The 14,267-nt window shown below is 40.5% G+C and overlaps 1 protein-coding gene and 1 pseudogene across 1 annotated transcript in view; one reads left to right on the top strand and one right to left on the bottom strand.

Annotated features, from left to right (window-relative positions):
* Positions 1-5,580: 5,580 nt before the first annotated feature.
* Positions 5,581-9,551, bottom strand: LOC102870107 (annotated as a pseudogene).
* A 66-nt stretch (positions 9,552-9,617) lies between these two features.
* Positions 9,618-14,267, top strand: part of RIOK2 (RIO kinase 2) — a 42,259-nt gene continuing 37,609 nt past the window's right edge. The window contains exon 1 of the mRNA XM_006885380.1: positions 9,618-9,683. Within this exon, the coding sequence (XP_006885442.1) occupies positions 9,618-9,683 (66 nt within the window). The remainder of the gene's footprint in view (positions 9,684-14,267) is intronic.

Below are 14,267 nucleotides of genomic sequence, written 5' to 3'. Positions count from 1 at the left end.
GGCAGTGCTGGAATTGGAAACACTACCCCTGACCACAGAGTCCTCAGTCAGGCGAGGGGACCAGACTGGGGTAGGGGCAATTGGAGGGGGAGTATACCAGCCAGCTCCTGGGGGGTGTTGCCCTGCCCAGGGTGGGCTGCCCTCGGCCCCCGGCTCAGGGCGAGCTGTCGCGGCCCTCAGGGTGAGCTCCTCAGTCCCCAGTTTGTGCCATCTGACCCCTGGGTGGGGAAGGAGAAAAAAAAATAAAAGAATGCCTAGGGTGTCCAATGTTACCTAGGCCACCTTCTGCCACCCTCCCCCCCCCAGTAAACCTGAAAGCAACACCCTCACAGCCCTTCTATTTGTAACTCACAAGTTTATTCTCTCTAGGTTTGCTCCCTTTCCTATAAGTAACCTTAACTCTGAGTTTTACTCCAGAATTAACCCTGAACCTAGTGCCAGTGGCAAAAAGGAAATACAACTGACAGCTAAGGAAGCAAAGGAGGATGGAGCCTCTGTGTTCAACCAGCCATCCCCACTGGACTCACCTGGGAAAACACTTTGCAGTCCAGAGGGGAGCAAATGAAGGAAATATCTTCTAACAGAACAAGAAGGCAAGCAGCTTTAACCCAAGTCCACCAGTAAGGTGATAAAGCGTCCTCCCTTCCCCCCTTTACATCTACGCCCCTGTTCAGCATGAAGAAGCCAGAGAGTCGGCATCCAATTCCCAAATCAATAAGACAATTGGTTTAATTACTATTGGAATATGCTTGTAATTCCTCTGTAGCATCTGGTCCCCACTGGACCCTCATCATTTCCTTCACCTGCTCCCCCCACCAACCAAACTGTAGCTCTGCAACTGCATCCTGGCCCATCCTCACCCTTCTGCCCCCAACCCTCACCTCCTTGTACTCCCAATATGTTTTTCCCAATAAAAAAAATTAAAAAAAGAATTATAGGGGGAAAATAGTGAATAACACAGGCAGTACTAATGGAAAATATAAGAAAGACACAGTCACACTGTACCAAAAAAGGATTGTTAAACATTTAACCATTTCAGGAAGTGACATTTGCTTAAGAAGCAACAAAAGTGAAGGAAGAAGTCCACACTACATTAAAAGCATTGGTAAAATAAATATGTAAATCTTACTGTCATCTAGTCATAATTGTCTCATTGTTGATGCTCTATTGGGATTCTGAGGCTATAAATTAAACAGGAGGTAACTGCCTATATTTAATTTCTCACAGAGCTACTGGTGAATTTAAACAGCCAAAGGGGCATAGTCTTTGTGTCAGCAGCACAATTCCTTATACAATTAGACCTCCAGAAAGGCAAAAAAATTAAGACTCCAGGAATGTTGTTGTTGTTATGTGCTGTAGAGTCACCTGAGTGACCATGACCCTATGTACAGCAGCTCTGAATCTTGTCCTGTCCTGAGCCAGTCTCACTAATTACAATACAACAAACCCCAAAGTCCCAGTCACAGTATCAATCCATCTCATCCAGTGTAATCCTCTCCTGCGCTGTCCCTCCACCCTTCCAAGCACAATGTCCTTCTCCAAGGACCAGTCTCTCCTGGCCACGTGCCCAAAATATGTACAGCAGAGCTTCAAAATCCTAGCTTCCAAGGAGAGACTTGGTTTCACCATCTCCAAGACAGACCTATTATTTTCTTGGCAGTCTATGGTACTTTCAAGACTGTTCTCCAGCCCCACAATCCGAAGGCACCTATTCTTATTCTGTCATCCTTAGTCATTGTCCAGCTCTATGAAGAATAACAAATAATTGAGATGACCATGGCCTGGATTAGGTGCACCTTTGCTTCTAGACTGACATCTTTGCTCTTCAGCACTCTGGAGAGGTCCATGATAGTGGATTTTCCCAGTGCAATTAGTCTCTTGATTTCCTGACTTCTGGTGCCAAGAGTGTTGATTGTGGAGCCAAGCAAGCTGTAGTTGCTAACAACCTCAATCTCTATCTATCATGGTGCTTCCAATTGGTCCAGTGGTGAGGATCTTTGTCTTCTTGATGTTGAGCTTTAATCCATATTGAAGGCTGCAGTCTTTGACCTTTTGCATCAAGTGCTTCAGTTTGAGCAAACAAAGTTGTGTTATATGTATAACACTGGTTGTCTGATGAGTCTTCCTCCAATTATGATGCCACATTCTTCCTCATAAAAGGCCTGCTTTCCAAATGATCTGTCGTGCATATAGATTTTAAAGGTATGGAGACAGGGTATGCCTCTGACACACTCCTTTCCTGGTTTTGAAGTATGCAGTGTTTCTCTGATCTGTTCTGAGGACTGCTTTCTGGTCCAAGTATGTTGTTGTTGTCGTCGTTAGGTGCCATTGAGTCGTTTGTGAGTGATAGCATCCCTGTGTACAACAGTCCTAAACCCTTCTCTATCCCTTGCCAATCTTCTTGTCTCCCACACACCTATCCCCATTATCCCAGGGACTGAATCAATCCATCGCATCCGGGGTCTTCCTGTACCTTCACCCTCTCAAGCATGACATGCCTCTCCAAGGATTGATACCACAACATGTCCAAAGTATGTCAGAGGGAGCTTCAGAATCCTTGCCTCCAAGGAGCAGCCTGGCTTCACCCTCTCTAGTATGAACTTGTTTGTTTTCCTAGCAGCCCATGGTATATTCAATACTCTTCTCCAGCACCAAAGCTCAAAGGCATCAACTCTCCTTCTGTCATCCCTAGTCATTGTCCAGCTCTCTGATGCATAGAAAGTAACTACAAAGACTATGGCCTGTATGAAACACACCTTTTTCTTCAGACTACATTGCTGCTTTTCAGTACTTTGATGAGGTTTCTGAAAGCAGACTTTCCCAATGCAATTCGTCTTTTAATTTTCTGTCTGCTGTACCAAGAGTGTTGATTTTAGAACCAAGCAAACTGAAGCTGTAAACAACTTCAATCTCTTCATCATCTATCATGATGCTTCCAAACGGCCCAGTGGTGAGAATCTTTGTTTTCTTGATGTTGAGCTTCAATTCATAGTGAAGGATGCACTCCTTTAACTTTCGCAGCAAACACTTCAGGTCCTCCTCAATTTCAGCAAGCAGGGTTGTGTCATTTACATAACGCAGATTGTTGATGAGTCTACCTCCAATCCTGATGCCACATTTCTCTTCATAGAGCCCTCCCCCCTTGATAATCTGTTCCACACATAGATTGAAAAGATATGGAGATAGGACACATCCTTGGCACACACTCTTCCCAATTTTGAACCGTGTAGTGTTTCCTTGCTCTGTTCTGATGACTGTCTTCTGGTCCAAGTATAGTTTTCACATTCCCATTCTTCTCAGAGTCAACCACAGTTTTTTTGTGATCCACAGAGTGAAATACCTTTGCATAATCAATGAAACACAGATAGACATTCCCCTAGTACTCTCTGTTTTTGGCCAAGATCCATCTGACATTAGCTATAATATCCATAGTGCCACAGCTTCTTCTAAATCCAGCCTGCACTTCAGGCAGTTTTCTGTTGATGTACTGTTCCAGTCGTTTATGGATAATCTTCAGCAGAATTGTGCTTCCATGTGATATTAATGATATTGTTCAATAATTTTCTCACTCTGTCGGGTCACCTTTCTTTGGAATGGGAACAAATATAGATCTCTTCCAGTCAGTTGGCCAGGTGGTGGTGTCCAGATTTCTTGGCAAACCTGGTAAGCATATCCAAGACAGAATTTCTTTGTTGAAATAGATCAATAGATCTATCAATTCCTGGGGCTTTCATTTTCACCAAGTCCTTCAGAGCAGCTTGAACTTCCTTCTTCATCACCACTGTCTCTTGATCATAAGTTGTTGCTTTAAATTCTTTTGTATCAGCCAATTATTTTTGGTACAATGACTGTATACTCCTTCAATCTTCTTTTATTGCTTCCTGAATTATTCAATATTCTGCGTATAGCATCTTTTAGCATTGCAACTCAAGGCTTGACTTTGTTCTTTAGTCCCTTCAGCTTAAGAAATGCCAAGTGAGTTTGGTTTGTTTGTTGTTTTTTTTAATTTTCTGACTCCAGCTGCTTGCACATTTCATTACAATACTTTGCCCTGTCTTCTGAGCTGCCCTTTGAAATCTTCTCTTCAGCTCCTTCATTTCTTCATTTCTTTCCTTTGCTTTGGCTTCTCAGGACTCTACTGCAATACTCAAAGTCTCTTCTGAAATCCATTTTGTTTTTTTCTTCTTCCTTCTTTGTAAGGACCTATTGAATTCTTCATGAACAATATCCTTTTTTTTTATTATCAACTTTAATGAACGTTTACAGAAACTTAGGGTTTCCAGTCATTCATTGTTGCACTTTTTTCTCTATGAACCGTATTCTTAATATCTTCCCACTGCTCATATGGTCTTCGTTCATTCGTGTTCAAGGTCTCAAACCTGATCTTGAGTTACTTTAACATATGAAGTATTGGATAATGTTCACTTGAATATACAAAGAAATTTGGATAAAAACAGTCTGGACAACAAACTTGAAGAGATCCATATTTGTGTCCATTCCAAAGAAAGGGATCAAAAGGAATGAGAAAATTATCAGTGAATATCATAACTCTCATGTTCAAGTAAAACCTCGTAAAATATAATTGAAACGTGATTGGAGAAGCACGTAGACACTGTACTGTAAGAAACTCAAGTCAGGTTCAGATGAAGACATGAAAGGAAATAATCATTGTTTCCATTAGATGGATAGTGGCTGAATGCAGAGAATATCAGAAAACTCTTTATCTGGTTTATACTGATTATTCAAAATCATACAACAGGTTGTTGTTGTTGTTAATTGCTATCGAGTTGAGCATGACTCATAGTGACCCTATGAACAAAAGACCTGAAGCCTTTCTATAACTATCATCATTTATCAAAGTTCATAGAGTTTCCTGAGGCTTGTTTAGGAAGTGGATGCCACTCCTGCTTCCAATTAAAATGAACAAAAAGTTATTTCCCCAACCTCTTTCCAATTACTCTATCCCTCTTTGCCTCCCCACCAAAGTTCACAGAAGCCTATGAATTCTACTTATTCAATAAACTTGAAATGTTTGGAAACAAAATAGCCCAAATTAGGAAACAAAGTATGTTTGTTATAGCTGAAATGGCTTTGAAGAAAGCAATTTTTTTAATTTTATCAATGCTATATAGAGCATCTATTCTGGGACAATATGGCTTAAAATGCCATTTACATTTGTAAATAAACACAGCTATATTGTTTTGAAGAGAGATGAAAGGCATGCACCTCTTCTAGCAGATCAGCACTTCTGACCAAGTAAGACATCAACTTCTTAAAAAAGATGTTTCATGCATGGTTCCGATTTCTTTCCTTCATAAAAAAACAATGCAAATTTTAGTACATTATTTTTTTTTTGAACTGGAACAAGAACCAGAATGAAATGATCCAGAAGATGACCTGTGGCACCTGAGTAAGGTAGTGGTATTCCGTAGGGTTTGGCCCTGGGCTCAGGTTTGTTTAGTGTTTTCACCAATCACCTTTCAGGTAAAAATGATCTTGTTCGGTTTTTGTTTTGATTTGTTTGTTTGGCGGGGGGGTTTTTTTTTGGTTGGGGTTTTTTTTTTTTTTTGTGAAGTTTAGATGAAGATCTAGAATGACTTCTCTTTCTGTTCCTCTCAGGAAAAGATGACTAACTTGAATAATATCTTTTTCATGGGGAAGAAGAGCCTCTGTGGAGTTCTATCTTTATTTAGACCCACGATATCTCAAATGTTCCCTGGAAATGGAATGAGATCTTGACTGCAAACTGGAAGAACTTCTTGAATGGGATCTGGACCTAGAACTTGAATTTGAGGGGGTAGGATCAACATCATGATGGTGAATGTAAAGATAGAGACATTGAGAAACTTTGTCTATTGGATTTCTTTTTATTACTATCTTCTTCACTGGCACCAAGATTATATTTTGAGAGATTTGCATGATCTTCATCCTCATCTAATTTATATTTAGAAATATCTTCATCCCTATCCTCTTTTTCTCTCTCTGATTCCTTATTTTCAACTTCCTTTAGATGTTTTCCCTCTGTATACTTTTCTTTTTACATCTAACCTCATCATATTCACCATCATATTCTTCTCTTTCTATGTACTCAACATTTTCTCTTTCATTAAAACCACCACCATAATCTGTTCTTTCTTCTAACTTAGAATATTTTGGAGGACTGCACATGTTACACTCTGATCTTCTAGCCCAGTTCACATCACTAGAAGTCTTACACTGCCAATCATTAGCACTAAATAAATATAACTAAATATATCTGGTCATTGTTGTTGTTTTGTGCCAACGAGTCACTTGTGACACATAGCGACCCTATATACAACAGCCCTAAACCCTATTCTGTCCCACGCCAATGTCATGTCTCCGACACACCTCCCCCCATTGCCCCAGTCACTGAATCAATCAACTCATAAAGAGTCTTCCTCTACTGTGCTGTCCCTCCACCCTCCCAAGCATGGCATCCTTGTCCAAGGACTGGTCCCTCCTTGCAACATGTCCAATGTATGTCAGACTAAGCTTCAGAATCCTTGCCTTCAAGGAGCAGTTGGTCTTAGCAGTCCATGGTATATTCAATAGTCCTCTCCAGCACCACAGCTCAAAGGCATCAATTCTCCTTCTATCCTCCCTAGCCTTTGTCCAGCTCTCTGATGCATAGCAATCGATTGTAAAGACGAGGGCCTATATAAGGCACACCTTAGTCTCCAGCCTGATGTCATTGTCCTTCAGTACTCTGGAGAGGTCCCTGATAGCTGACTTTCCCAATGTAATTCGTGTCTTGATTTCCTGGCTGCTGGTACCAAGAGTGTAGACTGGAAAGCCAAGCAAACTAAAACTGTTAATTATTTCAATCTCTTCACCATCCATACTGATGCTGTCAATTGGCCCAGTGGTGAGAATCTTTGTTTTCTTGATGTTGAGTTTCAATCCATATTCAGTCCTTGACCTTCTACATCAAGCGCTTCAGGTCCTCCTTCAGGGTTGTCATCTGCATAACGCAGACTGTTGATGAATCTTCACCAATCCTGATGCTACACTTCTGTACTTAGTTCCCAGTCTTCCGGATAATCTGTTCTGCATATAGGTTGAAAAGGTTTATGGAGATAGGACACATCTATGGCATACATCCTTCCCAGTTTTGAACCATGCAGTGTTTCCTTGCTCTGGTCTGACGACTGCCTCTTGGTCCAAGTATAGGTTTCACACTAGCATGATTAAAAAAATAATTGAAAATATTGTAAGGAATCAATTCACTCAAGAGAAACTGTACAGACCAATAAGCACTTGCTCAAACAGAACAAGGGAACATCGTAGACTTTTAAATCAGGAAAGGAGGGTGTCAGACTTGTACCCCTTCACCATACTTAGTCAATCTCTATGCTGAGTAAATAATCTGCAATCTTAGACTATACTACATTTCCACAATGGGGCTCTAGTGTGTCAAAAGTGTGAGGATGGCACAGGATAGGACAGGATTCAGATTTGTTGTTCATAGGGTTGCCTTGAGTCTTACCAGACTCAACAGCACCCAACAACAACATCAGACTTGGTATCAGGATTAGAGTAAGATTAAATAACAACCTCCAGTGTTGTGGATGAAACAGGATATGGCAGGGTTCAGGTTGGCTATTCATAGGGTCACTATTATTTGTACTTGACTCGATGGCACATAACAAGAAGTCCTTTTTAAAAAAACACAAAAGGTGACTTTACACATAGCCCTTACCTAACAGACTTCACAGGAATCATAATAACTATGTTTGCAGAAAGAATCAGTGGTCTTGTTCAACATCAACAGTCAAAACCAGTCCAGGCACTAACATTGGAACAGGCCCTCAATTACTCATGTGCAAGTTTAAATTGAAGCTGAAGAAAATCAAAACAAGACCACACGAACCAAAGTAAGACCGTGAATCTTTCCCACTTGAATTTAAAAGTCAGCTCAAGAACATTGAATGACTGAAGACCAGAGAGCTGTGGGATGGCATCAAGGATATCATCCATGAAGAAAGCAAAAGGTCATTACAAAGACAGAGGAGAAAGTAAAAACCAAAACAAATGTCAGAAAAGCCTCAGCAAATTGTATTTGAGCATCAAGAAGCCCAAGAAAGGGAAGATATGTTGAAATAAAAGAGATGAACAGAAGATTTCAAAGGATAGCTTGAGAAGACAAAGCAAAATATTATAAATAAAATGTTCAAAGAGCTAGAATTGGAGAATAAAAAGAATGTCTCTAGACATTTCTTAGGCTGCAAGAATGGAAAAACAAATTTAAACCTCTAGTTGTAATACTGAGAGATGCTATGGGCAAGATCTTAAATGATCCAAGAAGCATCAAAAGAAGATGGAAGGAATACAAAGAGTCACTGTACTAAAAAGAACTGGCCGACACAGAATAATTCCAGTAAGTATCATATGAACAAGAGCCAATAGTAATAAAAAGTTCAAGCTGCGTTGAAAGCAGTGGCCCAAAATAAGGCTACAGGAATTGGGTTACCAAGTGACATATTTTCACTGAGAGACAACCATGGACAGGCGCATCAGTCTATCCTAGAAAATTTGGAGGACAAGTCCCTGGTCAACTGACTGGAAAGGTAATCTCAAAAAAAAAATGTAAAACAACAGAAGAATTCACACAGGGACATGCCAGAGATGATGAGCATGGCTCAGGATAGGTAGCATAGGTTTCAGATCTTTGTTCTTAAGGTCGCTGTGTGTGACATCCTCTTCCTAAACAACATGGCTCCGGAAACTCTAAGAACTTTGATAAATGTAGTGATAGAAAGGTTTCCGGACTTTTGTTCATAGATAACGGTTGCTATGAGTCGTGTTGGACTGAAAGGCAATCAACAACAATGGGTAGTACACAACTCCAGAGCAACTAAGAATAAATTTCATGGGAAGAAATTGTCTTTCTCCGCAGAGGAGCTGGTGGACTTTCACTAAGGGATGCTTCTGAGCCAACAAGGCCAACCGCTCACACCAATCATCACCAGTCTAAGTCGCGCTGCGAGGACAGTACCTCTTATTGAACATTGAAAAGAGGAAGCATGCGCATAGCGCCTTCTTTAACCACGCCTTTCCCTGACGTGAGCATGCGCAGTTAGGAATAATAAGGGTATTCAGGTACCGTGAGCCTTACTTTTTAACATCCAGCAATGTCCTGAGATTTTTCCATGTTCATTTCCCATCTCTCTTGTAGGACGTCTCTTTGTATAAAGTAGGAGCTGTGGTGTGTAGCTGAAATTTGCCTCTTCCTTCATTTAGTTACTAGAGTCCCCGGTGGTTTATAAGCAGCAGTCCTGACAGAGAAAAAAACTCCTCACTTTGTAGAAAACCTTTTAAATTCTCTAACGCAGTGACGGGGGAGAAATTACTTGTAAAAAAAAACCTCCTCTTTTTCTTTCTTTGCAAAATCCTCCATAAAACACACCTACTGTTTTACTTGCCCAGGCAAGCAGAATACAGTGTCTTACCAACAAGGACCTGTAAGAACCGCGACGCATGCGCGAGCATCGGTGGTGGTTTGGCAAGAACCGCGACGCATGCGCCAGCATCGGTGGTGGTAAGGCACGTGAAGGGTGTCTGTAGTTCAAACCTGCTCTCGTCTTGGTTCTGCCGACATGGGGAAGGTGAATGTGACTAAGTTGCGATACATGAGCCGGGATGACTTCAGAGTCCTGACTGCGGTAAGAAGTACAGCTTTTTTTTTTCTTTTTCTTTTTGTCATTTCCTGCGATGCGCCCTGTTCATGTTCCTAAACCTTTGCTGTGGGCTGAATCCTTGGCCTAGGAGTGCCAGGGAGGCTGGGAATGGGGGAAGCAGGATCTAAGTTAGAATGCTGAAGAATCGCTATAGCTTGGGAACATAACTTCCCTGCAAACAAAAACTCTCATTTCAATGTTAGTGCTCCCCTTCACCTTGCTGTCAAAGCAGCCGTATTCATCTGTGACCCGGGAAGCTGTCCTGTCTCGGGACTTCAGAGCTGTGGGAAGGATTTAATACGCCTCACGAGGACATTCACCAGAGGTAGCATTGTGTTCGTTTATAAAGGGTGCCTTTTCCATTCAGTTGTGGTTGACGAAGTCAACACATTTGTCGGGTTATCCGTATCGCTATTTAAAGAGAATTAAACTGGCAGCCAGATAGGAAGGAGACCCAGATCGTAGGTCAACAAACGAATTGGAAAGCAAAATAATAAGTGAGGTAAAGATGATGACTAGAATAAAGGACTGCATAAGGGGGGGGGTGTCAAATTATCATCTTTAAATGGAGTGGTCAAGGAAGTATTCCTAAGAGTAACTAACCTTTGATTATGTTTGTAACCAAAATCTGTTCTTATTAATGCAGTCAGAAATATCTTTAAAAATGAAAGTACCTAGCACTTGATTGTTGTTGGTGTTAGGATCTGACACATAACAAACCTGTCTGTAAATGGTATAGCAAAACTCATAGGCACTTACGCATTAGCTGCATGAAAGCATAAGTGCAAAAGGAGGGGAGGGTGCGCAGTGAAGATACTGGAACATTATTAGAGGTTTAGAAGTAACAAGTGCAGTGGTCCTGAGACAGTAACTACCTTGGAATGTTTAAATAATAGGAAAGCCCAGTGCCCCTGGAGCTTGTTGAGCGAGAGTCCCAATGGTTGGATATGTTGGTAGAAAAAGTAATATCCAAATCATGCATTATAGAGATTTGCAAACTTTGTAAGGAATGTTCAGTATTCTAAAGGTGGGATTGTTGTTAGGCGCCAACAAGTCAAGTACTACCGATAGTGACCCCATGACCTGAACTCTCTCCTACCCTGTGCCATTCACAATTTTGGACACCCTGGAGCGCATTGCAGCTGTCATTGTGTCAATCTATCTGGTTGAGGGTCTTCTCTTTTATCCATCCTACCCCTTCCCAAGCATGATGTCCCTCTCCAAGTAATAACCTCTCCTAAGAACATACCCAAAGTATGAAAGATGAAGCTTTATCATTCTTGGCTCCAAGGAGCACTCTTGCTGCACTTTCTCTAAGACATCTGTTTGTTCTTTTGAAAGTCTATGGGATATTCAGCACTATTCAACACCACGGTTCAAAGATATCAGTTCTTCTTCCATCTTCCTTATTCACTGTCTAGCTCTCAGACACAAAGCAAATGATCAGAAAGACACAGCCTGAATCAGATACACATTAGCCCTCAAACTGACATCATTACTCCTCAATAACTTAGAGAGGTCCCTGACTGTAGATTTTCTCAGTGCAGTACGTCTCTTGATTTTCTGACTGCTGTTAACAGGGGTGTTGATTATGGATCTAACTAAGATGAAATTGGTGAGAGTTTTAATCTTTTGTCCATCTATCATGTTGTGGCCTATCAGTCAAATCATAAGAATTTTTGTTTTCCTGACATTCAGGTGCAATCCACATTGAAAGCTGTAGTCTTTGATTTTGTGCAACAAGTGCTTCAAGTCCTCCTCCCTTCCAGCAAACAAGATTGTGTCAACTGTGTTGACACAGGTTATTGATGAGTCTTTCTTCAATCTTGATGCTTTCTTTTTCAGAGTCCAGCTTCTCAAGTAATTTGCTCAGCATAGAGATTGAATAGATATGAAAAAAGGATACAAACTTGTCACACTCCTTTCTTAATTGTAAACCTTGCTTTGCTAGCACAATAGCCATTTGATGGATTAAATATACTAAATTACATAAAACAGAAAAATGACAAAAGCTTGTGTATAAAATTACATAATTGGGGTTATATGAGTTGCACTGATTCTTTTAAGATTTCATGTTTGGTTTTTGAAAAAAAAGTCTTAAGCAGTATACTATCAAATGCATAGTCAGTATAAAATTTTTGAACTCATTTTCTTTCTCATCTCATACATTCAGTTGCTCTACACGAATCTAAATTAGACTAGACTTGATGGAGTAGATTAGTATAAAAGAGGCAAAACCTCCACAAGGTTGATTGACACAATGTCTACAACAATGTAATCAAACATAGTAGTCAAGAAATCAAATTCCAGCTTGCTTGGTTCCACAATCAGTATTCTTGGCACTAGCAGTCAGGAAATCAAAGACAAATTGCCTTAGGAAAATCTGCTGTCAGGAACCTCTCCAGAGTGCTGAAGAGCAATGATGCCAATCTAGAGACTAAGGTGTGCCTGATCCAGGTCATGTTCTTCACAATTACTTGCTGTGCATCAGAGAGCTGAACAGTGACTAAGGATGACAGAAGAAAAATCAATGCACTTGAGTTGTGGTGCTAGGGATGAATATTGAATATATCATGGAGAGGGTGAAACTAGGCTGCTCCTTGGAAGCAAGGATTTTGACACTCCATCTCACATACTTTGGACATGTTGTCAGGAAAGACCAGTCCTTGCACAGGGACATCATGCTTGGAAGCATTGAGGGATAGCACAGGAGAGGAAGACCCTGAATGAGATGGATACAGTAACTGGGGTAATGAGGTTGGTGTGTTGGAGACAGTGAGATTGGCTGAGCATAGTGCAGGGTTCAGAGCTCTTGTACATAGCATCGCTATGAGTTGCTGTCGACTTGATAGTGCATCACAACAACAGCTTTACCCAGTATAATGTCCATCTCCAAGGACTGGACCCTCTTAATAGAATGTCTAAAATAAGTGAGACAAAGACTTACCATCCTTGCTTTTAAGGCATTCCCTGGGTGTCTGTACATTTTCAAGATAAATTTGTTCCTTATTCTGGCAGTCCTTGGCATAGTCACTATTCTTCATCAGCACCAAATTTCAGATGCATCAGTTCTTTTTCACCCTTCCACTCTTTCATTGTCTAGCTTTCACATACATATGCCCACTGCTGGGTAGTCAGTTCCAACTCAAACCCTTCCATGTGGTTTCCAAGGTTGTAAATCTTTTGGGAGGGGATTGCCTATTTTGCTTCCTTACAGTGAATTGTGTGAATTTGAACTGCCAGACTTTTGATTAGCAGCCCAACAAGTAAAATAACACACCACACTATATCCTGGTTTGTATATGTAGATATTAGATGCCATAATAGAAGCCAGCTTCTCCAATTATTTGCTCAAGTACAGATTGAATAGGTGTGGTGAAAGGCTACAACCCTGACATACACTTTTCCTGATTTTAAATCATCCATGTTCTTTGCCAACAACACAATTCAAAGGCATCAGTTCTTCAGTTATCTTTATTCATTGTCCAGTTTTCAGATTATGCAGAGCAATTGAAAATACTATGATTGGTAGCCTTATTATTTAGCACTTTAAAGAAGTCCTTGGACAACAAAATGAAATCATTGACAACTTCAGTTTTTTTCCTCCGTATGTCATGATATTGCCTATTGGTCTAGGAGTGAAGAATTTTATTTTCTTAATGTTGAAATGTAACCCATATTGAAAGCTATAATCTTTGAACTTCTGCAATAAGTGCTTCAGTCTTCTTTACATACCATAAGCAAGATTGTGTCATCTGTGTAAGACAGACTATTAATGAGTCTTTCTCCAGTCCTGATACCACATTCTTCTTTATAGAGAGGAGCTTCTTGAACTACTTAATCGTTCAGCATACAGTTTGATTAAGTATAGAGAAAAGACTCAACCCTTAAGTACACTTTTCTTGTTTTTAAACCATGCAGTGTTCTCTTATTCTGTTCAGACACCTGCTTTGTGGTCTATGTAGATGTTTGGCATGAGCACAATATAGTGTTCTGAGATTCCTGTTGGTTTTAGTATTAACCATAATTTGTTGCATAGTTAATACAACACAAATAAACATCTTTCTGGTATTCTCTGCTTTCAACCTAGATCCATCTGATACTGGCAATGATGTTTCTCAGCCTCTTCTGATTCCTGCTTGAATTTGTAGAAGCTCGCTGTCTATGCTGTTCCAGACATTTTTAAAATAATTTTCCGCAAGATTTTACTTGCATGTGTTATTAATGTTATTGTTTGATAATTTCAATACTATGTGGGATTGCTTAGATGGATCTTAGCTGAAAGCAGAGAATACCAGTGGAATGTCTATCTTTGTTTCATTGACTATGCAAAGGCGTTTGACTGTGTGGATCATAACGAACTGTGGCTGACTCTGAGAAGAATGGGAATCCCAGAACACTTGATCGTTCTAATGTGAAACCTATACTTGGACCAGGAGGCAGTTGTCAGAACAGAGCAAGGGAACACGGCATGGTTCAAAATTGGGAAGGGCATACACCAAGGATGCATCCTATCTCCATACCTTTTCAACCTGTATGCAGAACAGATTATCCGGGAGGCTGGGCTCT

Source organism: Elephantulus edwardii, unplaced genomic scaffold (genome assembly GCF_000299155.1).
Source record: "Elephantulus edwardii isolate Elephantulus edwardi_28Jun2011 unplaced genomic scaffold, EleEdw1.0 scaffold00043, whole genome shotgun sequence".
NCBI classification, from domain to species: Eukaryota; Metazoa; Chordata; class Mammalia; order Macroscelidea; family Macroscelididae; genus Elephantulus; species Elephantulus edwardii.
This window is presented reverse-complemented; position numbering and strand designations above follow the sequence as displayed.